A 23,794-nucleotide genomic window follows, 5' to 3' on the forward strand; every position below is an offset into this window, starting at 1 on the left:
GACCTAACTGTATCTACGCAGACATAAAATACAATCTTCAACAGAGATTCAACTTCAGAGTAGGTTTTCACACTTGCAGTTTTGCATAAACGTTATATAACAAGTGAAAAGGCGCAGTTTTAACTAAAACGTATGACGTGTACTTTCGTCCCAGCTGTATACAGAAGTTGAAATCACTTATTAAGTAATTTTATGTTGCATCCAAGTTGTTTTATTTAAAATGTATTGTGGTAATGTACAGAACCAAAATTCAAAAAAGTCTCTGCAAATATTTATGGATCTAAGTGTAGAAGTTTGTGAAAAGCTTACATTTCTTCTGCACTCTCCAAAACTTAAAAATAAATGTATACCCAAAGCTTTATTTGGTTAGGAAGAGTCAGCTGCATATGTGAAGTCTGGTTAACCTACCACAATTACCATATTGACCTCTAATAAATATATCAAACTTACATTGTTTTTTCCCAGTGAGGGTGAATGTTGTATGGTGAGCTTTTTTCCTTCTAACAGATTTGTATTTTCAGGTTACAAAACCTAAAACCTCTGAGAACAAGTTGCCCACCTGTGAGATATGCATGTTGGTAGTGGAAAAGGTGGAGAAGTATTTGGAGGACAATCGCACCCGGGTATGTAAAGTGCACATTTAAAGTTTTGATACAAGCTTGTCTGGTGTAGATCTACTCATAATTAAAAGTTTTCTCTTATAGACTCACATTAAAGAAACGCTGGACAAAGTTTGTGATATCCTGCCCTCCAAATATCGCAGTAAATGTAGAGATTTTGTTGAAGAATACGGTGATTCAGTAATCTCATTTTTAGAAGAAGAAGGAGATCCTAAACTAATCTGCATGGCTCTAGGGTGTTGCAGTGTAAGAGAACCAAAAATCGGTAAGCAAATCGTTGCTGGCACAATCCTTCATCTCACGTGTGCTGCAATGTGCCTTAGATTGCAGCCCATGAGATCTGTGAAAGTATTTTTATTTTACATAAACCCCACCCTGCCAATTATTAACTATGTTGTGATTTGTTTAAACAGTAAAACTCGATTCTGCAAAGGTAAATTCTGAAAGCTGTCAGTTATGCAAGATGCTGATGGCTTATTTGGATAGTATCCTGGGACAAAATGCTACAGAGCACAAAATTGAGGAATTGTTGGAGAAAGTCTGCAACTTCCTGCCACCAAAAATGCTGGATGAGGTATGACATTTGTATATTTCTGTAGGTAACCCTCAAAATGTTTTTCTATGTGTTGTGGTAGAATGGGAAAACACAAATTAGTATTGTCAGGCAGACTTGGTAAATTAGACCTGGAGTATTCTGGAAGGCAGTAGAAACTTGCAGGTTTGGTGTACAGAACATTTTGGGGAAGGAGGAGGGGGTTGTGGAAGGCATAGAAAAGATGAGGATGAGATTTCGTTGTTTTCATGGTACAAGTTCCCATCCACAAGTGGTTTGCACCCATAAATCTAGAATCCATATGATTGGAATAGCAGAGTTTTTTTTTTTTCTCACAGGTCCACAGCAACATGTGGAGAAAAAAAGTAAAAAGCTGCTCTCATATCTCTTATTGCTGATAGCCTAAATTCTCTCACAAAAAAATAAATATATATAAAAAATATATATATATATTAACTTTTTTTATATAGAAATTAACTATTGGTTTAACAAGTTTATTCATATCTTGTATTTGCAGTGCCAATCTATTATAGATGCTTATGAGCCTATGATAATAGAAATGCTGCTTAAAGAAATGGATCCGTCTGTTATGTGTACGGTAAGGAAAAAATTCAAATTTTTTTAACTCTTCCTTTATATATTGGTTGTATATGGAATGTGTCTTATATAAATATACTGTGATTGTATGCTTTTTGACTATACCTGTCTGCCAGTATGTGTTTAACCTTCATACTTCACCCCAATACAGGAAATGAAGATGTGCCCTACTGTCAAGAAACCCCTTTTAGGAACTGAGAAATGTATGTGGGGTCCAAGCTACTGGTGCAAAGACTTGGAAACCGCAGGCAGTTGTAATGTAAGTTGAAATCTGATGGTTCTTCTGTTGCTGCATGTTCTGATTGGGTCTCATAGGGACTTTCACTCTGGAGCAATAGCACGCCATGTTAATAATGCCACTCGGTTGTCACAAGAATGTGTCCCCACACCTTCTGTAAGTGGCTGTAAAAGTCTCTCACATGCTCTTAAAATGTTCTGTCCTAAAATAGTTTCAGATTCATTTGAAGTAGAAATGAACAATAGTCAGGATGACTTGGCACTGTATTTTACATTTATATCCAGGATACCCAATATGTGGTTTCTTTGTTTCATAGCTCTGCCAGCCCTATTGGAATTGTATTTCAAAAGTAAATCCTTATTCCTGACTAAAAGTAAATATTTTTCCTTTAGGCTATTGAGCACTGCAAACGTCACGTTTGGAACTAGAGACCTATTATTCTTGGAGGTTGTGATGATGGATTGCACAAAATGATGATCGCACTGTTCTAGCATGGGATGTTTTCTGAATGAAGAGGTTGTACATAATTTTGTTCTGTAGAGAAACTGGAGTTAGAGAATTCATTTTTTTTTTCCAGCGTAAACTTTATTTTGTAAATTGTGCTTTAATCCATAGAGCAGCGTATGATGTAAATTACCCAAATCAAAGATTCTAGAACTTTAGTGTGTTCTAATGTTTGCTCAATGATTTTCTGGCTCCTTACCATGCATTGTTCCCTGCCATTGCCAAGCAACCAAATGCTGCAAATATTAGGAACCTTCTTGTCTAAAGCTTAAGAATCACATGACCTCAGGAAGACTAACTTTCTGGAGAGTAGTTTGTCCTCTGCCAAATGAGTTTCTGAAACAAAGGGGCCATCCAGCTATGGCATTTCCTATGGATGGGTTTTGATGGCTTTTTCTGCTCTGATAGGGTAAACATTACATTTAAATTGGACTCCCCTCCAGTTATTTATCGGGATGTTCTCCCTTTCATGCAATTTGTCTTAGCTCTGAGTATCCAGAATTTATTGGGAAACTATATTAAAACTTTTGTTCAGTTGGGTCAGTTTACTGTTTTACAAATGGCCCCTTGGAGCTTTGAAGTTGAGCACTGTCACAACAGTTTATTTGCCTTACTTTGTCAAAATGTTTTACATATGTTTTTCTTTTGTGATCAGTCTAATGTACTAAAAACCCTAGACTTGAAATGGTGAAAGTAATAATTTGACTTTTGCTTTTTACTTAAAGCCATTAATAAAGACAGTGTCCAAAAATATCTCTGGTCTCTTTATTGAAATGTGCTGTATGAATAGTGTCCCCCATGTGACAGGTCAGGCACATAGAAAAAAAGGGTGTTCTATGTTATAAGCCCTGGGACTGCACTTCACCTCACCCACAGGAGTTAGAGGACCTTTATTTAGAGATTATGTAGGATGTCCATGTCTGACCTTGTGAAAAATCTTAGTTGGTGTTCTGATCCTCAGCCTTTTTATACCTTGTGAATCACTGATCCAGAATGTATATCCAAGGTTCAGATAATTATCATCTTGTTACCTGCATGCTTGTTTTAGATGTGACTATGGAAAGATCAGCTTTACATCTAGGCAATTGGCGTTCTGTACAGTAAGTTCATCAATGGTATCTCACATATTCCCTCACCAATAAGGACCATGGTAAGGGAATTTTGTTACCCAGCATGGGGAGTGGGGTTCACTACTACATCAACCTACCGGAGCTACCAGAGCATTGAAACACACAAAGGTACAAGTTATTGGAGTTCAATCAAGACCACAAAAAGGCAGGGATCCTATTGCTATGCACATTTTTGCCCCTATCTATTATGTAATTTCAAGTGGTCAAATTCTTAAAATCAGTCATCAATTATCTACACAAGAACTATGGTACACATATCTGTTAAAAGTCAGCAAACAAAAAAAAAAGGTTTAAAGTTCTTGGTAATGTCTCCTTTTTCCTTAATATTTATAAGTTCCTGAGGTTTTATCCCTTAAACCTTTCACCATATTTTACTATCCTAATATCTTGTTGTGAGGTCATTATGGACACTGCTTGTTGGTTAGTGCATGATCATGTACACAATCTTGCGATTTCCAAAATCTTAATATCAATCTACACTAACTTTCTATAAACAAATGAAATAAAAAATTAGTATGGAGTATGTGCTCTGTTTTTTTTTTTTTTTTTTCAATAAGGGTTGGCACACAGTTCTAAAGAACTAATATAAAGCTCTAACCAACACTTACACTTCAATACATGAAGCTTTACAGTGTACTTTGGTGGTAAGTGCGGGCGGTCTGTAAGTAGGCAGGTCATTAGATGAGGAATACCTGTAGGTACCCCCAGGACTGCAGTCAAAAATTTCTAGGCCCCATACTATGTACAGAAGTACCCCTTGCTCCCCCTAATGGCAGCCACTGGTATTAAAGATTTCTTTCCTCTGCAGTTCTGCCCAACGCTGCACTGTTTCCCACAAGTACATTATTTTGTATTCAGATTCACATAACTGCAGTTTCCACTGCTTAGACGCATCTTCCTGTAATTTTAAGTCAAATCCTACGTTACAAAAAAAAAAAACAGCAAAAAAGTAAACCTTTCTCACCAAACCTTTGGTTATGTCACCTACAAGCGGATGAAATAGAACACAATCTAGTGCAGAGCCTCGAGGTATAAAGCTTACTGACTGCTTTCTGGTATATAAGAACTCCATTGACATCCACACTGATATCTATTCTGTATCCAACTACCAAACCATATAAAGAGGTCACTAGCTTGTACATCTTTGTATGAGATCATTATGAGGAATCTTATCAAATGCTTTGCTGAAATTAAGATGTCCACAGCTTACCCCACTTTCTTCAGATGAGAAATGTTACAGCCAAAGCAGACCATACATCCAAAGCAGCAGCTAGCAGTGTTGGAATCCTGAAGGTCGTACAAAGCTCATACAAAGATAAATAAAATAAAATAAATAAAAGTAAAATTTAATCCATATTAAATCACAAAACAATTTTATATTAAAAAAAATCTTCATAGACATCTAATCTGTAATGTCTAATCATAGGATGATGAAGAATAACAACCACAACCCTGTCACATGGTCCCCTCAAATACAAATGGATCAAATACAAATCTAATAATCTGGATTTCTTATAATTGATATCAGCATTTCATGAATAATTTAAAAAATCAAATTCATAGCAAATTGCATGGTCTGTTGAAGTCATTGCACTGTATGATATAAACAGACCAAAATGAGAAGCTAAATGAAAAGTTTGCCTTATATATACACATAATGAACATACAAAGTTATCAACTACCAATCATTCTTTCTAACAATTGTAACAACCAGCTTTGAATCAGGAAAACAAAATCAACAGTTGTCAGACAAAAATACCTTTCAACACACTTCCTAATAGTTTACAGTTTTTTTATAAACTTTTTAAAGTTTATACAAAAAGCCAGTCTTAACATTTCAGACTTCTTTAACACAAAACACAATTGGTACTCTAAAATAAAAATGGTATAATTTCATGTTGCTTAAAATGATACCTACACATTTATAATGAAGTGCTTCAAACAATCTCAATGCAATACATTTGCTGTTATAGGAATAGGCCAGATTTACCTCTGCTGCAGTTTCCATGAAAACAAACCTAATTTCTTTGGCAAAGGAGTACAATGTGTTGTTACCTGTTATGCCCCCTTACTCTCTAGTAATCTGATTCCTAAATCTTTAGTCTCATCAGATGGTTTGCAGGTAACCTCACACACCCAGGTGGGATCATCGGATTCCCAGCAATGGGATTTAGTAATCAATCTGATTAACAAAACATGTAGTGTGGTGTGAGCTTCTGTAGTGTCAGCAATTAGCAGTGGTAGCAGGCTTTCTATAACTGCTTAGTGGGAAAAGTGTTGTATATCCATCAACAGGACTCACCTCAGGAGATACAAAATACTGTACCCAGCTACCATTTACTTTCACTTCCAATTTCAGGTGAACATAGTAAACACCAGGCAGCGGTGATCAAGGGCAGAGTGGGAATGTGTTGGTTTGTATGTATATAAAGATATATATGGTAAAGATCATGCTGCTTTCATTTAAATAGACAATAGGATTGACAAAAACTGCAATAATTACCAAGTGCAAAAAGGGTTCTTAATAAAACCCAACAGTTTGAAGCACCTCCTCCTTTGGCTACATAACAAGTAAAAGAATATATAGTACTATTACAAGTGGGGTTAAATTAGAGAACTGCTCCAATTTTTATTCCTATTGGATGTAAACGCTGGTCAAAATAAAAAAGGAAAAAAAAACATGGAATAAAGCCAGCTTGCTCAGTACATCAGCACTGTCAATCACATATTGGTATAGTACCCCAGTCCTTCCCAGTATTTTACTGACTCGAGAATCCCTGGTTTGGATGAAGTGGAATCGTGGCTATGCTGGGTAACAGAGAAATTAGATGATCTTAGTGCCACTCCTCAGGTTAATAGGTGAATGCAAAGTGGTAGACAGAATATCTGTAGTATGAGCCAAAGTAGAAAGCACAATAGATGACAGACTATATTTCCAAGCATGCCTGCATTACAGTGGAAACCATGTGTACATTAGGTAGGGCAGGGGTTGTAGTCCCATAGTGAGAAATTTGCATAAGAAGTCCTGGTTATTCAATTGTTTTTTAATTTGGAACATGCAGTTCCAAAGGTAATACCCATCAACTGAATGAATCAACATAAATGCTGAATGAGTTAGCCTTGTAAGAGTTTGGATTTAGCTGGACTTTAAAGCACATTTGCAGCATTTTTTGCTGAGGTAATATAGGAATTTGTTGCAGTTCTGGTTTTTATTAATTTTTGGTAGCTTTTGGCAAGATATGTCAACAATAAAACATGTTTTTCTGAGTTGAAGTCTAGACGGCACTTTAAATGTACTCCGAAACCTCACTCTCCTGTCTGTGTAGTGGACCTTAATACTTTTTTTTCTTTTACTTACATTCACTCTGTACTTTGTAATTCCTATACTTTGCCCCTGTGATCAAAGATCCTGATAAAGATTTATTATCAGGAGCCAAAAAAAAGCCAAAGCCCCTGCCAGTCTCTCTGACCAGTCAGAAGCAGGGAATGTGTCGGTGCAGGGAGGACAGGGAAACCTCTCTTCTGCTCTCACAGCTCTGCACAATCACCCTGCTGATCTCTTGTGCCATACATGGCTCTCATACTCTTCAGGCATGCTGTACAATGTGTTACATGGTGCAAGTAACTAACTTTTGTTGTCAGTTATCAACTGCCACAGCTGATAGCACAATAAATAACAAATGTTAGCTTCTTTGCATTGTGTCTGTGATCCTGCAGTCACTGCTTTTGTCACTTAGTATAAATAGACACAGCATTGCCTCTCACACACAGTATCAGCACACAGCCATTTCTTCATTGACTAGATTTCCATGCAGATCACAAAGATAACATCCACACATTAAACTTTAAGACCCTTTATATCTTGCTGAAGCTAATTTATGGACACATATAGCCTCATTCATATTAACACCTATTAGCACTATCATCTCAAATAATGGAGACATAGTTAATTCATCATTTTCTTTTCCTCATCATAACAAACATTAAAAAAATGAAAGAAAAAAAAAAAAACACAAAATCCACATACATTTAATAATAAATAAAAATGACACACTACAACTCTTTCAGATGTCTTGGACGTCATGATGGGAAATTTGTGTCGTTTTGGAAAGTTCGCACAACTGACGTTCACCTAAAGTTCTGAGCGTGTTGTGACCTCACAGGCCTAGTGGCAGTGTTTCTGTCCAGTGTTTGGTCTTTTCAATAAAAGAAGATGCTTTTTCAACACTAGAAAAGTTTACAACACTGCCGGCAGAAAAGAATTCTTTGTACCAAGCCATTCTTAGCATTATTGTCATCCCTGCTGCCACAAATCCATATTGGTTTGTGTCTGATAGCCACCAGAAACAATACAATATTGTATGAGTACCCTCCTCCAGTCACTGTAAAAATACAATCTCTGAATCTTTTTGGAGGGGAAGTTTTCCTTTTTATGTAACCTTTTAGACTGCTCTGGATGGTAGGGCGCCGGTCCTTTTGCATACAGACTTTTGGCAGCCTAAGCTGCGCGAATGTCAGCCGCTTCCTCTTCTTTTTGTGCCACAATGCTTAAGCAGTGGCTCAGTACGCTCTTCTTAACTGCTAGACCAATGAGGCCACCTCTAGTCATAATTCTGTTATTTCCAGAGGGCTCTCCTCAATGGTATCTCTCAGCTTGTGCATTGGAGTAGACTTTGCAGATTCTGTGCGGGCATTTCTGTCATTAAAAACACAATTGTCTGTGCTAAGCGTTTCCAAAGAACGCCCGAGGACTCTTTGGTCATCTTCTGGTAAACTGTTGATGTCAGAAGTCAAGAGAGTCCCAGTGCTACCATGAACAATGTGGATTCCATCTGGTCCTTTCAGTTCAATTGGTTGCTTGTGTTTGAAGCGTAATGAGCCGTGTCTTGGGCTCTGATCCTCATCTTCATCTAAATCGTTCTGAATCAACTGAAACACAAAATATTAGGATGGAATTACCTTGTTAATGAGTGATTTTGCATTTTGCTAAATAATATGATACACAAACAACTTTAAAGCTGAAGTCCAGACAGAGGAGAACAGAACTCCCGTCACCACTCCCATCAACACCCAAAAACACCCAGGAATGTTACTACCGCTAAGATTTGTAGGACATCTATTACCAGACCCTCCTCCTGAAGTGTGAACAATGCAGGGATAATAGCTGCATCTGGGAGTATTTACATTTCTGCAAGACTAGTTTATATAAAATTATTTTATTGAGTATGAGAGTATTGATAATGAAAGTAAAACAATAAAATAGCAGTTAATGGCTTCAAAGTTCAATAGAAAAATACTTTACTACTCTGCTGCTCAGGTTCAGAAAGATGTCTAAAACCATCATTGAGCCTCAATTTGATGAAATTAGATCAGGGCCAAATTTCAGCATAGGCTGAACAAGAACATTGTGCCTTCCATTGCTATCCAGCTGGAACCACAAAGATGCTGTCCCCACAGTTTGTGCATTTTGGTTTTAGCATTTAGCACACTATTTTGTGTACTTTTAATTATCAACAACTTTCTGATGTCAGGAGTCGAGAGTTTTTTTTTTTTTTTTTACGTTCTTCAGTACTTACAATCGTGAAGGGAGTGGTCATACTATATAGGTTATAAAATCCATAATGGTGAAAATTAGTGGAGAGCCACTGACTGTTTAAAATAGCCTGGATAACAGAGTAGAGAACTAACCAGAAACTTCTACAGATCACCACTTGCTTTCGAAGGATTCATATACTCACCTTGATGAATATTTTATGTATTAAAAAAAATGTAATTGTGGCTGTCTATATTAGGGATGAGCGAGCGAAATTTGTAATTTCAATCTCGCGGTGAATCGGGCCTTTCTTGATTACAGAACATGTAAGCGGGAACGGCCTTGTGATTCGCCACAAGGTCGTGTTCTCGCCGAATTTCATCTAAGTTCGCCTACAGTCACAGCTGATTGGAGGCACCCATGTGCTTCCAATCAGCTGTGACCGCAGGTTCTCACCGTCCCTGTGCTGTAACAGCCCAGGAACTGTGGGAACCTATACCCTGGACTTCAATGGAATTCGCAAAATCGGTTCGCTGAAATTTCGCAGACCCATAGGAAGTTTGGGGAAATTTTCGCGACACTGTCAAAGGCATTCTCACTCATCCCTAGTCTATAGTAAACCTAATATAAAAGGCTCCAGTATATAAAGAGATAGAATAATGATAGAAGAAAACACACCATGCAGGCCCATTTCCCCCTTTTAGACACACCAGGCTTTTTAGCCTGCACACAACGTAAGACGGTCTACCTCTGTGACTGAGGACTGGTCACCAGAGCTGGTGGTGGCCTTATGAACCATTCTTTGTGCTAATAACTTTTTCAGTCTCATATAATCATCCAATACGACTTTCAGTAGTGACCCCTGTATGTGGATGATGGTTTATATTAATAAACAGTAACTTTATCAAAATAAACTTTATACAAATATACAAACATGCATACATAAAAAAATAAATTTCAATAATAAATAAATGCTAGAACTTTTAGACATAAAGGACAAAGGAATTTTTGATGGTAACCCTGGGAAGTTATATAAAGTGAACCTGTCACACAAGGAACAAAATATAAACAAGGATACTGAAATTATCAATGTATTTTCAATTATCACAATGACAGAATCAATGCTGGCTATGGTGTACATGTGATATATTTGTATGTGAGACTTTTTAGTTCTTGAAATTTTTATAGTATTATTCACGATTTGAGACTTTTTAATTAGATTACAATGTAATATGTGCCTGTACTTAAATTTATGAACAATTTGTAGCCTCACCTTAATGGGTCCTTCACGCATAATCTGCCCCAGTTTTGCAATGTTGTCATACTCTTGAATTGCAGCACGAAGGTAACGATCATCATCTGGTTTGCTGGCAGTTGGTTCTCGACCAAAAGTACCCTACAAAGTAATAACATTTTGAGTAAACCAAACATATATTTAACATTCTATCATAACACTAAAATAATAAATATTTTTTTTTCTGGTATTGGTCAAATGCCTATAAAAAAGAAACTGTCTGGCTTTTTCTATGGTACCAAATAGTTACAAAACTGTCACCTGACAGGAATCATTTGCAGGATCGCAGGAGAAATTAAAGAAAATTAAATGCTTTAAAAAGAAAGCTTATGCAGCCACCAAATCTAAGAACTAATAAACAGCTGATAATCCCCAGGCATTTTGTACTTTTTTAATATCATAGTTATGAAAGTAGAGTTACATGAGTCCTTGCCGGGCTGTTCCACAGATCAGTGATGTCACTCAAATTTTCAGGCAAGTCATCTTCATGCTCTGCTTGTGCCGCCAGTTCCAAATTTCTGCAGAAAGGATCCAGCCATACAGGATTTGCCCTACAAATACAGAAGCATCAGCAGCAGACTGAGACTACAAAGAGAATCAATATGGCATCTGTAACCAAATATATCTTTATATCCAGGGTAACTGAGCATTTTGGAAACTTAGTAAAAAAGTTAAAAACACGGTTATCACTAATATTATTATTATTATTATTAATAACAATAATAAAAATAATAATATTAAACAGTATTTATATAGCGCTAACATATTACGCAGTGCTGTACATTAAATAGGGGTTGCACATGACAGACAGATATAGACAGTGACACAGGAGGAGGAGAGGACCCTGTCCCGAAAAGCTTACAATCTTGTTGATGGGGGATAACAGTTGAGTTGAAGTTGAGAAAAAGTCCTACTTCGGTTACAGCCACACAATATACACCCAACAATATCTACACTAACAATACATCTAACAATTAGGTTTGGGCACTTGTTAGAGTTGTTAGGGTCGGGTAAACTTACCCTTCGAATGAGTATTTATTAGTGTTGGGCATGTCAAGAATATCCATGAATCCTCGGTTTCCTAAAAAAAACCATAATCAGTTACCAATAATTTTCACTATCTTCACTTGTTTATACAAACATCTAAAACTTAATTGTGACAAATCAAAATACATCAGCACTTAAAATTAAAGCAAAAAATAATATTTTGGAATTATTACAAGTGGTATACATATATTACATGTGGTAAAGTAAGTCAAAACTGGTCTTGATTACACAGAAAATTCATTATACAGTTCTGATGATCGATTTTCTATATTTTAAATGCAACAACTATCCAGGTGATGTCACAAGCACATCACAGATATCTTGCCTGCGTGTAGGACTGAACATCTGCCAATAGACGGAAAGGAAAACCTGTCATCTCCCCAAGGGATATTGATGGTCAAGATAAAATGCTGGGGGTCTCCTGTGCATATAGGGTCACTTTATAGTTTGTGTGAGTCTTTCTATATAATAAGATTGTATTCTACCTAAGTATTTTGCCAGTGTGCCTTTAATGTGTAAGAATATCCACTCAAACTATGTAGCATCTACTAAAGTTAAAATATCAGTTATGAGTGAACTACTTTCTAAAAGTAAATCCAGCACTTACCTGTAGAGCCAGCCACTATGGCTTTTAACTTTCTTTTATGCCTAAAAAATATTAATAGGAAAGAGAAACAATTCCAAATATTACTGAATTGTCTTTTAGTACAATACTAGTGCCAGTAGTGCATGCTGATGTTAAACTTACACAGTTCGGTAATACCAGTTCATGAAAATAAATAACATTGCGGCCAGGAACAGCAGGATAGCCAGGATAATAATTGCCATCTGTAAATACAACAAACGGTAAACATAACAAAGAAATGTAACTGCACAAAGTAGACAACAAGCTAGAGAACTATTTTTAAAAAAAAACTATTTCAAATAATGTTCTTGCAGCTTCAGACCCACAAAATCAATAAACTTCAACTCTTCTTGGAACTTTATTCTATGACCTATTTGTACCCAGAACTCATCTGACCTTCAGATGTTGCACATAATCGGTTGCAAAATTTCTTATCTGGTAATCATACTACTAAATAGCACTTCTTGATTTAAAATGACACTTATATAGCACCGTCTCTCAAAATGTAGCAGTGTTGTCAGCCTGCCATGTAAAACCAATGTAGGATTTCTGCATTGTGCTATACATCTCACTACAGATACCAGCAAGAGGAGCTGCGGACACTGGGTGAGTATTTCCTTTCAGTTGTAATCCGATTGTCATACAATGTATGACAATCGGATTGCAACATAACATTTGCTTACATTTAACTACCTGGTGAGAAAAACTCGGGGTTAACGAAAATTGCAAAAGTTTTTAGCCCGAGCATGCTCGGGCTTAACGGCAAGGTGGTTAAAGACTATAACAGAAAAAAACAGAAAATGTATTTTGGTAAATGGTAAAAGTTTGGGAAATGAATGGATTATTGGGTCGCTCTCAGCTAGATTATTAAATTCAGTATAGAGAAAGATTATTCTTTTACTAATATTAATATTATTATATTATTATTAATGGTATTCATATAGTGCCAACATATTATGCAATGCTGTGATCCCTCCAAAGATAATTTGCAACAACAAAAATCTACCATGTGTACGTAGCATTAAGAGTAGATTTGGTGGCCCCTTTCCTGCAGCTAAAGTAAAAATGCAAGGATACACTTTTTTCAGCATGTATCTTTAATCAAAGAAACATTGAATATCCTAACAAATAAAAATTAATTGAACAATTTTACCTGTAAGGCAGACAGGTCTTCTGGAGCACTGGGGGCAGTGGCTGGCTGGACATCCAAGACATTGTAATTGCGAAAGAGATTCCTTAACTGCTCTTTATTCTCATCAATCATCTGTATAACTCTTTGAAATAAAACGTTTATTACTTATAAAATGATTATGAAGTACTATAAGCTAATTTTACATTTGCTTAACCGCAAAATCTCACATGTCCAGAACTTACCGATCTACGTCAAGAATTCTGTTGGTATCGCGATTTACAACGTGAATCAACATATCAGTCTGTGCAAAGTTCACTCTGCCTTTTTTGTCTACATGAAACTACAGAAATAAACCAGATATTATCATATAACTATAGGACAAGTAAAAGAACACAGTTTGTCTGAACAATCTACTAAGCTTAGCTTCAACTGCATAGGACACTCGTGGGACGTAATGTGGGACATCGTATAACACCCTACTCACAGAATTTGGGCAAGTCTGCATGAATCCGTGACTAGGTAAACTATAAGAAATAACTTTCAGGTTTTAGGAACCTCTGTCAATAATTACTATATCTTCAACCCATGGTACATTAGTGTGTATGTAATTGGAAGAGTTCTCCTATTAGATTAATAGTAAGTGGTAAGGATGTCCCCCCTATAAGAGATAACTAAAAATACCCATTACTTAAAGAACCCCCAAGCAAACTCTGATGGAACCATTAGATTTAATTGAACCCTGTTGGAAAATAGTCCACACCTTAGCAGGGGTGAATAGAGGTTTATGTACTGAGAAGAAGGGAGAGGTGACAGAGCGGAGCAAGCAAAGGAAAAGCTATGATGTGCAAGTGGGGGATGTGATAGGGAATTAAATAGTCTATTTTTCTAGCATGATAAATACCATATTATAGGTTAATATACCATCATTTAAGACAAAGACAGTGTTGCAAGTAAGCATTGAAAACATGTTTCTGTGCTCTTCTCTATATTTAGGTTAGTGATAGGGTCTTTTTAGCATTCACTTATCTTTTACCTGAACATCATCTGTATTAACAATGGCTCCTGTGATATTGGATAAAAGTCGTATAAATTCCTCTTCAAATTCACGCACTCGATCTGGAATCTCATTGATAACTATCTTTAAACGCTGGTCATCACGTAAGATATATATGCCAACAACAGCAGTATCATTGTGTCCAGCCAGATCAGTGGCCACAATGTCAACCACAAAGTAACCAGGGCTGTAGGCAGTAAAGAGATCAAATGTCCGAATAATACCATCAACATTACCTACAAAGGCAACATATAGAGATGTGCAAAATTATTAGTCAATATGACAAGAGAATTTACACCAATCCACTCACATTTATCAATAAGACCAGCAAAATCATATACAGGTATCGGAAATTTCCCTTACACTAAATGGAAATTAGCACAAAGATAATTATATTATTACAACATGTGAATATTAAACAAAAACTATGTTTCGGTGTACACTAAGTTAATATGTATGTACATTGGGAGCAGGAATGTTTGTACATTACATATGAAGAATCTGTAGTCTACCTATTGGTGACTGAACATCATAATGGGATCCACTCCGACTGAATACATTGGGACTGATTTATTAAAGCTCTCCAAGGCTGGAGAGTATACACTGCCATCAGTGAAGCAGGGTGATCCAGCAAACCTGGAATGGATTTCTTCAAAGTCATTTCCTATTTGCTAGCAAATGTTTTCAATCCTGGGCCAAATCCATTCAAGGTGTGCTGGATCACCCAGCTTCACTGATGAAATTGCATACTCTCCAGCCTTGGAGAGCTTTAATAAATCAGGCCCATTATGTGAACAAAGCAGTGCCTGTGTAGAACTAGGAATTCATATTGCTCAGTCTTGGTGAACTCCTAGCTGACCCTAACCGCCCTTTATGCCCATGATAAATTGGATTATGACTAGTGATAAGCTAATATCTCTCAATAAGACTATTCTGAAATTTGATGTTAATGGAGTACTTTGAACTAGATACTTATCCCCCCCGGAAATATTTTAGTATCCGTTTCACCTACACCCCTTCCTGTTACTCTTGATTTTTGTACTTTACTATTTCTTATTTTCTTCCACAATGAATAATAGTATATTTATTACATGATAACTAAGATATTGTTCCTGACTGGTCTACATTTTTATGCACTCACCATACTATTTTATACTTGGTACTGTAATATTTGTTTTTGTAAACTTTTCCCTTTTCCCCTTCACTTTTTGAATTTTAGCAAAAATCATTGAACTATAGAAATTCAGGCCCAGGTGCTACTGGAATCCAGCAATCACAGAAAAATCTCTGAATGGCCTTTAAGCTCAAGAAATGCAAGGGTATAATAATAATAAAATAAATATCCTTACCAATCACAAAAATATTTTTCACCTCCTCCGAGTCATTTGAGTTCAGTTTGATGTAGTGAATGCCCAGGATTCTGTAGAATACCAGACTGTTGTTGCCCACATCAGCATCAAGTGCTAGAACCTTTATAAGGTCAGAGCCTACTTTTGCATCAGTTGCAACACCTGAAAAATGTATAACATGATGAAATAGGCATACAAAGATACACTGGCAAACTTCCATTTCTAAGAAGTGCGTTACCTGCTGTGTATTCTGTTTTTGTAAATCTGGGTGGCTGATCATTAATGTCCTCTAGGTAGATCCTCACTTCCTGCAAAGTCGAGTCTGTGCTGGGATCAAAGCTCTGTATCCTTGCTGCTCTTAATGCCTTCCGGGCTGACCAATTTCTGTTGCTGGATGCTTTAACTATAATAGAGTAGTATGGTTCTATCTCTCGGTCAAGGTTCTTTAAAACGGTCAGTTTTCCTTCTGGAGCCAGCTGGAAGTTGTTTTCCACATTGCCAGCTAGAAGAAAGATAATACTTCAACTCAGTACATTATTCTTCATTAAGTGTTTTTTTAAGGGTTTAGGCATTCATTGTACCAAGGTTTTTTTTTTTTGCCTTCCTCTGGACCAACCATGTCTTATAGGGTTTTATACATGAGATATGTTTATTTCCCTACTGGTTGAACTTGATGAACGTATGTCTTTTTTTAACCTAACCTAATATGTAACCCATCCAAAACTGATAGACCATACAGTCCCAACTATACCCCTGAGGAAGCCATATAAGCGAAATGCATTGGGTTACTAAGTCTTAGGGATGAGGGCGAGAGTTTTTGGCCGTTCTTGTCTACCGAAATTGTAAGCGAGAATGGCCAGTGTAAATTCACTGATCAAGCTCGTATTTAAATAAAATTAAAAAACTTTTTTCAAAAGAAAAAAAAAAAAAAAGATGCAGCACCCGCTTTCCTCAGCCAATCATGGAGCACTGGAGGTTTTGAATGGGGAGACTTGTCCAAGAGTCTTGTGCAAGAATGATTGCAGCCCTGAGAATCCACTGCCATCCTGGAGCACTAAAGGTTAATTAACCTCTAGTGCCGGGGATCTTCTCAATGAATGTGGCCACGTGAATCCCCTTGTGAATCCTCCAGTTATAATTTGCTCGATCTTCCGATGGTTTCGCAAAATCGCTTCGCTGAAATTTTGTGGAATCATCAGAAGTTCGAGGAAATTTTCGCTAGAATGCCAGAGGCATTCTCGCTCATTCCTACTACGACTAAAACTCAAGCAATAAGAAAACTACTCAAAAAGTCTCAGCTTAAATTGTTGGGTTCTGTGTAAATTGTTCAAACCTAATCTGAAATAAGTGGCATAAATATATTTAACGTAATATAATTTATCAATTATAAGAAACAAAAACACTTTTCATTCAAATAGGCTTCAAATTTACATATTTAGGAGAAGACTTTTCTTTTGAAGTTCACTCTGTACCTGCAATAAAATAGTAGACAATGGCATTGGAACCTTCATCAGCATCCAGGGCACCACTGACATTCCCCACTTTAGTTCCAGGTTTAGAATGTTCAAGAACAGAAAGTATTTGGTACTGCACAGCACCTCTCTGTGAAAAAGACAGAGCACAAATAATAACACACATACAGTAAAAGATACAGGTAGTCCCTGGGTTAAGGACATCTGACATAAGGACGACTCCTAGATATGAACGGGGCTGCCCTACTCATTCTGTGCAGGATGGAGGCAGGATGGGGGGAGGATTGTGGTTTGCAAAACTTGCAGAGGAAATCTTTTGCTAAATACAACTAAAGGCTGTGTGTGATCTTATGGGGGGGGGGGGAATCTGTCTGCAGCCTCTTGTAACTCTTTAATGACCAAGACAAACTCTGCAGCTGTTTCTTTTTGCATATCAAAGAAAGCTTTCTCCAGAAGTTAATGAATGTCAAGTCTCCATAAAGTTTTTTATACAGGATTTTATACAGTAACTGACACCATGCTGCCTAATATTATGTTGAGACAAACATCTGTCCTAATTGCATTTATTAAAATAGTGTGCCTTTTCCGATATACATACAAATTCAATTTAAGAACAAACCCCTACAGTCCCTATCTCGTATGTAACTAGGGGACTACGCTTACTGCAGATTACTAAATTATTTTCAGCTAAAATGATAGCTCCACTGAAGAAAGTCCAGCTTCTCTATAGATCTAATTACCAGAATGGTTCTATGTGTGCTCTAGGATAAACTGCATAGTTCACTTGCACACAATATTTGAACTATGTGGTTATCTGCTTCAAAGACTGATTATTCTTAGTTTAACCATGGATAACACATATAGTCAGCACAGTCACAAACATGCCATGCTTGATGAAAGGTCCTTAGCACTAAAAGTGCTTGTTGTACTTACAGGAGGTCGGACAAATATTGGCTCATTGTCATCAATATCATCCAAAGCAACTTGGAGAGGTAGCATGGTTTCATAAGGCACTGGTTGACCGAGGTCATAGGCAACAATTATAAGCTGAAAAATAATAAAAGCACAACAGGGTTATTCACATTACATTTGTAAACAGTTAACTCATTAATCTACAAATTTTATATCTTATATTAATATAAGTTTCTGCTATATTTGTTTTATGTTGTACTTGTTCCGACTCTGGTATTAATAAAACAATCCTGCCATAAAGTACATATAGGAGATCCCGATCCTCATAACGTAATGTTAGTTGCCTGGATTTTCTAACACTTAAAGACATTGTGAGTTATCTCACAAGTATGGAGAAAGTCAGAAGTCTATATTGGTATACCTGTTCTGAATCACAGAATGAAATAATGAAGCAATAAGGTCAAAAATACAACAAGACAAAGGCAATTAGAATTTTTGCAAGCCGGAGTCAGCAATGACAACCTTATGTTTCATTATTTTTTTTAATTAGTAAAATAAAGTAAATATCCTAGGGACACCTTCAGTGTGCTAATTAGTTCTGTTCACAGTAAACGGTACAATGTTACAAGATAAGACATATAAATGAAAATTTGTATGCTGTGCATAAAACACACAAACATGCATAATCACACACAAAGGACATGTGGTCACAAATGTACATTACTGCATATGTGTAAGTGTAAAAGGCTCTTTATTCATTTTTATTGAACTATTTATATTTTAAAGTGCACAATTGCACATTTTATGTTTTTTTTTTTTTTTTTTTATACATTGCAAATTTTGAATTTTATTATACAATTATACTTATATATTAGCAATGTACTAGACGCCTGTATACTTACACTATAGATGGCTTGCTTCTCCCGATCTAATCTCAGTGCAGTCTGAATAAGTCCACTCATAGAGTCAATACTAAAATACTCCCAATCCTTATTTCCAGCACCAGTTTTTAACAAGCTATAACGCACCGCTCCATTCAAACCTTCATCATTATCTGTGGCATATACTTCATATACTGTAGACTTTAAGGGGATTTCCTTTAAAACACAAAACAGTTTCATACATAACCACCAGAGGTCAATGCAATACAGGTTTAACCAAATTACAAGCGCCCATGCATTGCAATGTCATTGGTAACATATGGAATGTGATATGTAAATGTGAGCTGTGTTTTTTGTTCCAAAATTTGAACATATATATTTGTACTTGCCTGGATTTTAGCATTAATGTCTTTTGCATAGGTTAAAATATACAATGCTGAACTTTTCCATCCCCAAAGGTTTGCAAAAATACGTTGGGCCTGATTTATTAGCTCTCCAAGGCTGGAAAGGATACACTTTCATCAGTGTGTCTGGGTGATCCAACAAACCTGAAATGGATCTGGTCCAGGACTGAAAACATTTGCTAACAAATAGAAAATGACTTTTAGGAAATTAATTCCAGGTTTGCTGGATCACCCAGCTTTACTGATGAAAGTATATCCTCTCCAGCCTTGGAGAGCTTTAACAAATCAGGCCCATTGTTAAAGAAATTATTACCAGGAACTTTCTGGTATTCCCCATCTTCACTTAATTTGAAATTTGAGATACGCCAAGTATATTTTCTGATAAGCAGTATTACTTACCATTCCATATAGAATAAACCTCATAATCTCTCACATGCATTTTACATGTTGATATTTCAATGCATGTAGGTAAAAGTTATTAAATATTGCCTGAACCTATTACTTTTATTGAAGAAATTATATAGTATGGAATTTTCAAAAGTGATACAATCAAACATTTTAGAAATGCTGCCATTGTATGATTACAAATTTCTTTTGGTGATAAAAACATCTCAGCTCTTTCTCTGAACTTTTTACTGTCACATGAAATTCAGAGAATTATTGCATAATGTGAAATACTGGTTTGCATAAGGCTGCAAGCTATTTCCTGCCATTTCTATAGCTATGGGCTCTCCATTATTACTCTCTAGGTACACTCTATACTCCTACTCCAGATCCTCTCGACTTTTCCTATAACAGTCTGAGTTAAGTCAGTGATATCTTGTAATGTGTTCAGGTCCCCAACCTGGAGGTAGGCTTTAAACCTATATATGAGCAAGAGCTGAAATAATTGCCAAACCTTCCCAAGCCTCTGCTGAGGTTCCTTTTTTCTAAAATGTTTAAATGTTTTTTTTGTGTTGTTCCTCTTCTTTTCTTTTGTGACATCACCAAAAAAGCTGAAATGATCTTTTGGCTGCTGGAGCCAGGAGGAATCCACAGTCAGAAATTGGGAAGGTGATATGCAGTACAGTGGGAGGTGGAGAGGAGTTATACAGATCAGGTTGCTGGGCTAGGAGTCTTGTATGTGGCACTTCACTAGCTCCAATGTCTGATCCCTACATGAACACATTAATAGATGGAGCAGTAAGGACAATGATTACCCTGGTAAAAGAATGCAGTAAGTGGCAATAAGTTTTGCAGGTAATACAAACCTTGGCAGACAAAATAAAAACATATTTTATCACAACTTACCTCTTTTATATGTAAAATTGTACCATTAGGCGGCCGAACAAACATGGGCCGATTGTCATTGACGTCAATCACCTCTACTTTAAGCATGGTCGTACCCCACAGAGGAGGTCTGCCCTTGTCAGTGGCTACAACTGTCAAGTTAAATCTTTCAAAGGACTGTAGAAGTCTTCGGGAAGTTATTAGCCCAGAGTTTTTATCAATAAGGAAAGCATCTAAGGAAATGTAACAAATATAGATTTATTATATTTTTTACATATACAAAAGATATGTAAATATGTGTAAACATTATTGTTTACACATTAATCCTGCATTGAAGGCTAAAGAGTTCCAGCAATGGACCTGGACACTTTCATCAGTGAAGCTGATTGATCAAGTAAACCTGGATAGGATCTTATCCAGAACTTAAAACATTTGCTAACAAATAGCAAATTACTTTTAAGAAACCCATTCCAGGTTTGCTGGATTACCCAGCTTCATGGATGAAAGTGTATCCTCTCTACTTATGGAGAGCTTTATTAAACCAGGCCCAATGTCCTATTTTGTCTACACATAGAATAAGTGAAACAATGGTGGTATTGGTGGAAAGTAGTCACAGCTGAAAGAGGTTTGTTTGCTGTCTACAGCTGACAATTTTAAGCCATTCCAGGCTTTAGAAGTCACAATATGGTGTATAACTACTGGCCGGTTCTAAGAGCAGAGGTGAAAAGTAGATAATGCTGGACAGCTTTCACTTATTTTATGCTCCATTCAACCTTTAGCCAGTATGGAATAGTCAGGGGTTGGTGGTGGGGCAAAATTAACTAACTATATAGGTGGATAATGTGTTTATATAATTATTTTTAAGTATATTTAATAATATTTGTATTTTATATTTAATCACAAATTGTCTAGAAAGATACAATATGATGGCTGAAAATGTTTTACTTTAAAAAAGTTATGGCAAACTGTTTAGTTGATTTAGTGCCAGATAGCTTCTTTTTTTTTTTTTAACATTACTGAAAGTATAAAGTACCCACTGACATACTAGAAACACACAGCCAATGAAAGTTTGGGCTAGCTTTGTCTTATTCTAAAAGCTGCAGGAATTTCTGGCCTGAGTAGCCATCTGATAAAAAAGCTGGAAAGTAGTGGTAGCCCTATTGCAATGGATTAGAAAGGGTTAAAGATACAATTTGTTTACTGTATATTTTGCCTACGCAGAAGTTGGAAAAGCAGAAGGAGTGGTTTCTTTTTTATAAAAAGAAGTTAGGAAACACAAGAGGAACTTTCAAACCATGAGAATTACAACATCTCCAAATGTCTTTGAAATTTGCTTCTGCACTTTCAGCTATAAAACAAAAGAAAATTCCCCAAAATGATAGTACATACCAGCACCTGGCCCCTCCAGATTATAAGTCACAACACCATTGTCACCCTCATCCAGGTCTGTGGCTGACATGGTGATGACAGATGTACCCTCTGGTTCATTTTCATACACGCTGGTACTGAACTGACTTTTGGAGAACTGTGGTCTGCAGTCATTAACATCCAGAACTGTAATAAGCACCTTATAAATAAAACCAGGAAAAAACAAAGTGGCAATGTTAAAAAGAAAGGTGATCAGGTATCATACACTTCATGACACAAAGACACACACGTACCTTATGGTGTATAATATATAATATTATTTATTTGTTAATGATATCTTTGAGTCTGATCCAACTCTCATATTGGACAAATTAAAAAAAAAAAAACACTCCTAGAGATTAGAGCAAAACGGTACTTAAATAAATAAAACACATATAGCCTTAGACCTATTTGGCTAATAAATGGTTCATACATTTTCTGCCTTAACCTTTTTAGAACATTATCATAAAACCATACCCTCTAACTCACCCTAATGATAGTGTAGTTTAGTTTATAACCATTCCAGTATGTTTAAACATACAGTTAGGTCCAAAAATATTTGGACAAAGACAACTTTTTTCTAATTTTGGTTTTGCTTTTATCTGCTTAATTGATAATGGTGAACGAAGGAATTGCCCACACCAGTTCAACTGCATCTGTTGTTTCGTTTAAAATTAATTGTGGTAACGTACAGAACCAAAATTAGAAAAAAAGTTGTCTCTGTCCAAATATTTATGCACCTAACTGTATTTCATTATAAGCAATGTCCCCCCTTCTACAATATTACCTTAATGTTACAGGTTGTCGCCAGGCAGGTGACAAGGGATTACCTTAGGAACAGAGTCTTAGTAGCTCCGGGTCTTCACCAGGGCACCCCACAAAGAGTTATGGGTCGGTGACCTTAGTGTCCATTGGACTACTTTGCTGCAAGGAGGTCACTGGGTTGTGATACCCAGGGTCTCTCCACAAGAGGTTACTGGGATCAGATATCTTCAGTGTTTGAATGGCAAACAGAGGGGGATTTAAATAGCCCTCACAAGTGCACATCTAGCGCTTGCATGTTTATGCACAGACATAGATACTTATGCACGTAGGTGTGTGCATAAGACATTGTGCATGGTCATTCATGAGTATCTGCACATTCTTGTGAGTGCGGAGCGGGCAAGGAGGGAGATACATGCACAGAGCAATAACACTTACACACAACGCTAATGCTGATTCTTTACATAGAGAATGTCCCTTTCCCTACACTAACTCGCAACAATTAACAACCAACAACAGTGAAACCTAATTCCAAACCTTACATTGAAATGTACCCCCTAGCATTTAATGTACCCTCACCCTTAAAATAAACCCCCAACCACTAAGCTATCACATTTATTAAATTATTAACTAGTAAGGAAAATGCACAGATACAACAACACTCCTCTAAATATATCACATGTGCCTTGTAAACATATTTATCCAAAGTACAGTTAACTGAAACAATAAAATAAGACATATTTACATGCGTTGTAGCATTAATATGCAATATTACCTGCACTGAGTTCTCTCTGCGGTTGCTAGCGATGTCTCCAGGATTGTCTCTGGCAATGGCAGTAAGAGTATAGTAATCCTTCTTTTCTCTATCCAGTGGGGAAAGGATGTATATGTCTCCCTGTTTGTTAAGCACAATAAGTAGATGAAAGTGTATCCTCTCCAGCCTTGGAGAGCTTTATTAAATCAGGCCCTGCATCTCAAAGAAAGAGGGCATAACATTTCCCTGAAATATTT

At 36.5% G+C, this 23,794-nt stretch overlaps 2 protein-coding genes across 2 annotated transcripts in view; one reads left to right on the top strand and one right to left on the bottom strand.

Moving 5' to 3' along the window:
- The window catches only part of PSAP (prosaposin), a 17,888-nt gene extending 14,623 nt beyond the window's left edge, over positions 1 to 3,265 (top strand). The window contains exons 9-14 of the mRNA XM_072423979.1: positions 522 to 623; positions 705 to 885; positions 1,034 to 1,194; positions 1,691 to 1,771; positions 1,922 to 2,029; positions 2,401 to 3,265. Coding sequence (XP_072280080.1) covers positions 522 to 623; positions 705 to 885; positions 1,034 to 1,194; positions 1,691 to 1,771; positions 1,922 to 2,029; positions 2,401 to 2,436 — 669 coding nt within the window. The 3' untranslated portion in view covers positions 2,437 to 3,265. The remainder of the gene's footprint in view (positions 1 to 521; positions 624 to 704; positions 886 to 1,033; positions 1,195 to 1,690; positions 1,772 to 1,921; positions 2,030 to 2,400) is intronic.
- A 4,215-nt stretch (positions 3,266 to 7,480) lies between these two features.
- CDH23 (cadherin related 23) overlaps positions 7,481 to 23,794 on the bottom strand; it is a 190,322-nt gene continuing 174,008 nt past the window's right edge. The window contains exons 36-53 of the mRNA XM_072423981.1: positions 23,559 to 23,678; positions 22,004 to 22,181; positions 20,636 to 20,847; positions 18,963 to 19,157; positions 18,082 to 18,195; positions 17,149 to 17,278; positions 15,915 to 16,178; positions 15,677 to 15,838; positions 14,307 to 14,563; positions 13,516 to 13,613; positions 13,295 to 13,415; positions 12,265 to 12,344; positions 12,124 to 12,164; positions 11,490 to 11,550; positions 10,891 to 11,020; positions 10,449 to 10,571; positions 9,924 to 10,037; positions 7,481 to 8,571 (exon numbers count right to left, since the gene is read on the bottom strand). Coding sequence (XP_072280082.1) covers positions 8,248 to 8,571; positions 9,924 to 10,037; positions 10,449 to 10,571; positions 10,891 to 11,020; positions 11,490 to 11,550; positions 12,124 to 12,164; positions 12,265 to 12,344; positions 13,295 to 13,415; positions 13,516 to 13,613; positions 14,307 to 14,563; positions 15,677 to 15,838; positions 15,915 to 16,178; positions 17,149 to 17,278; positions 18,082 to 18,195; positions 18,963 to 19,157; positions 20,636 to 20,847; positions 22,004 to 22,181; positions 23,559 to 23,678 — 2,724 coding nt within the window. The 3' untranslated portion in view covers positions 7,481 to 8,247. The remainder of the gene's footprint in view (positions 8,572 to 9,923; positions 10,038 to 10,448; positions 10,572 to 10,890; positions 11,021 to 11,489; positions 11,551 to 12,123; positions 12,165 to 12,264; positions 12,345 to 13,294; positions 13,416 to 13,515; positions 13,614 to 14,306; positions 14,564 to 15,676; positions 15,839 to 15,914; positions 16,179 to 17,148; positions 17,279 to 18,081; positions 18,196 to 18,962; positions 19,158 to 20,635; positions 20,848 to 22,003; positions 22,182 to 23,558; positions 23,679 to 23,794) is intronic.

Source organism: Pyxicephalus adspersus, chromosome 10 (assembly GCF_032062135.1).
Source record: "Pyxicephalus adspersus chromosome 10, UCB_Pads_2.0, whole genome shotgun sequence".
NCBI classification, from domain to species: domain Eukaryota; kingdom Metazoa; phylum Chordata; class Amphibia; order Anura; family Pyxicephalidae; genus Pyxicephalus; species Pyxicephalus adspersus.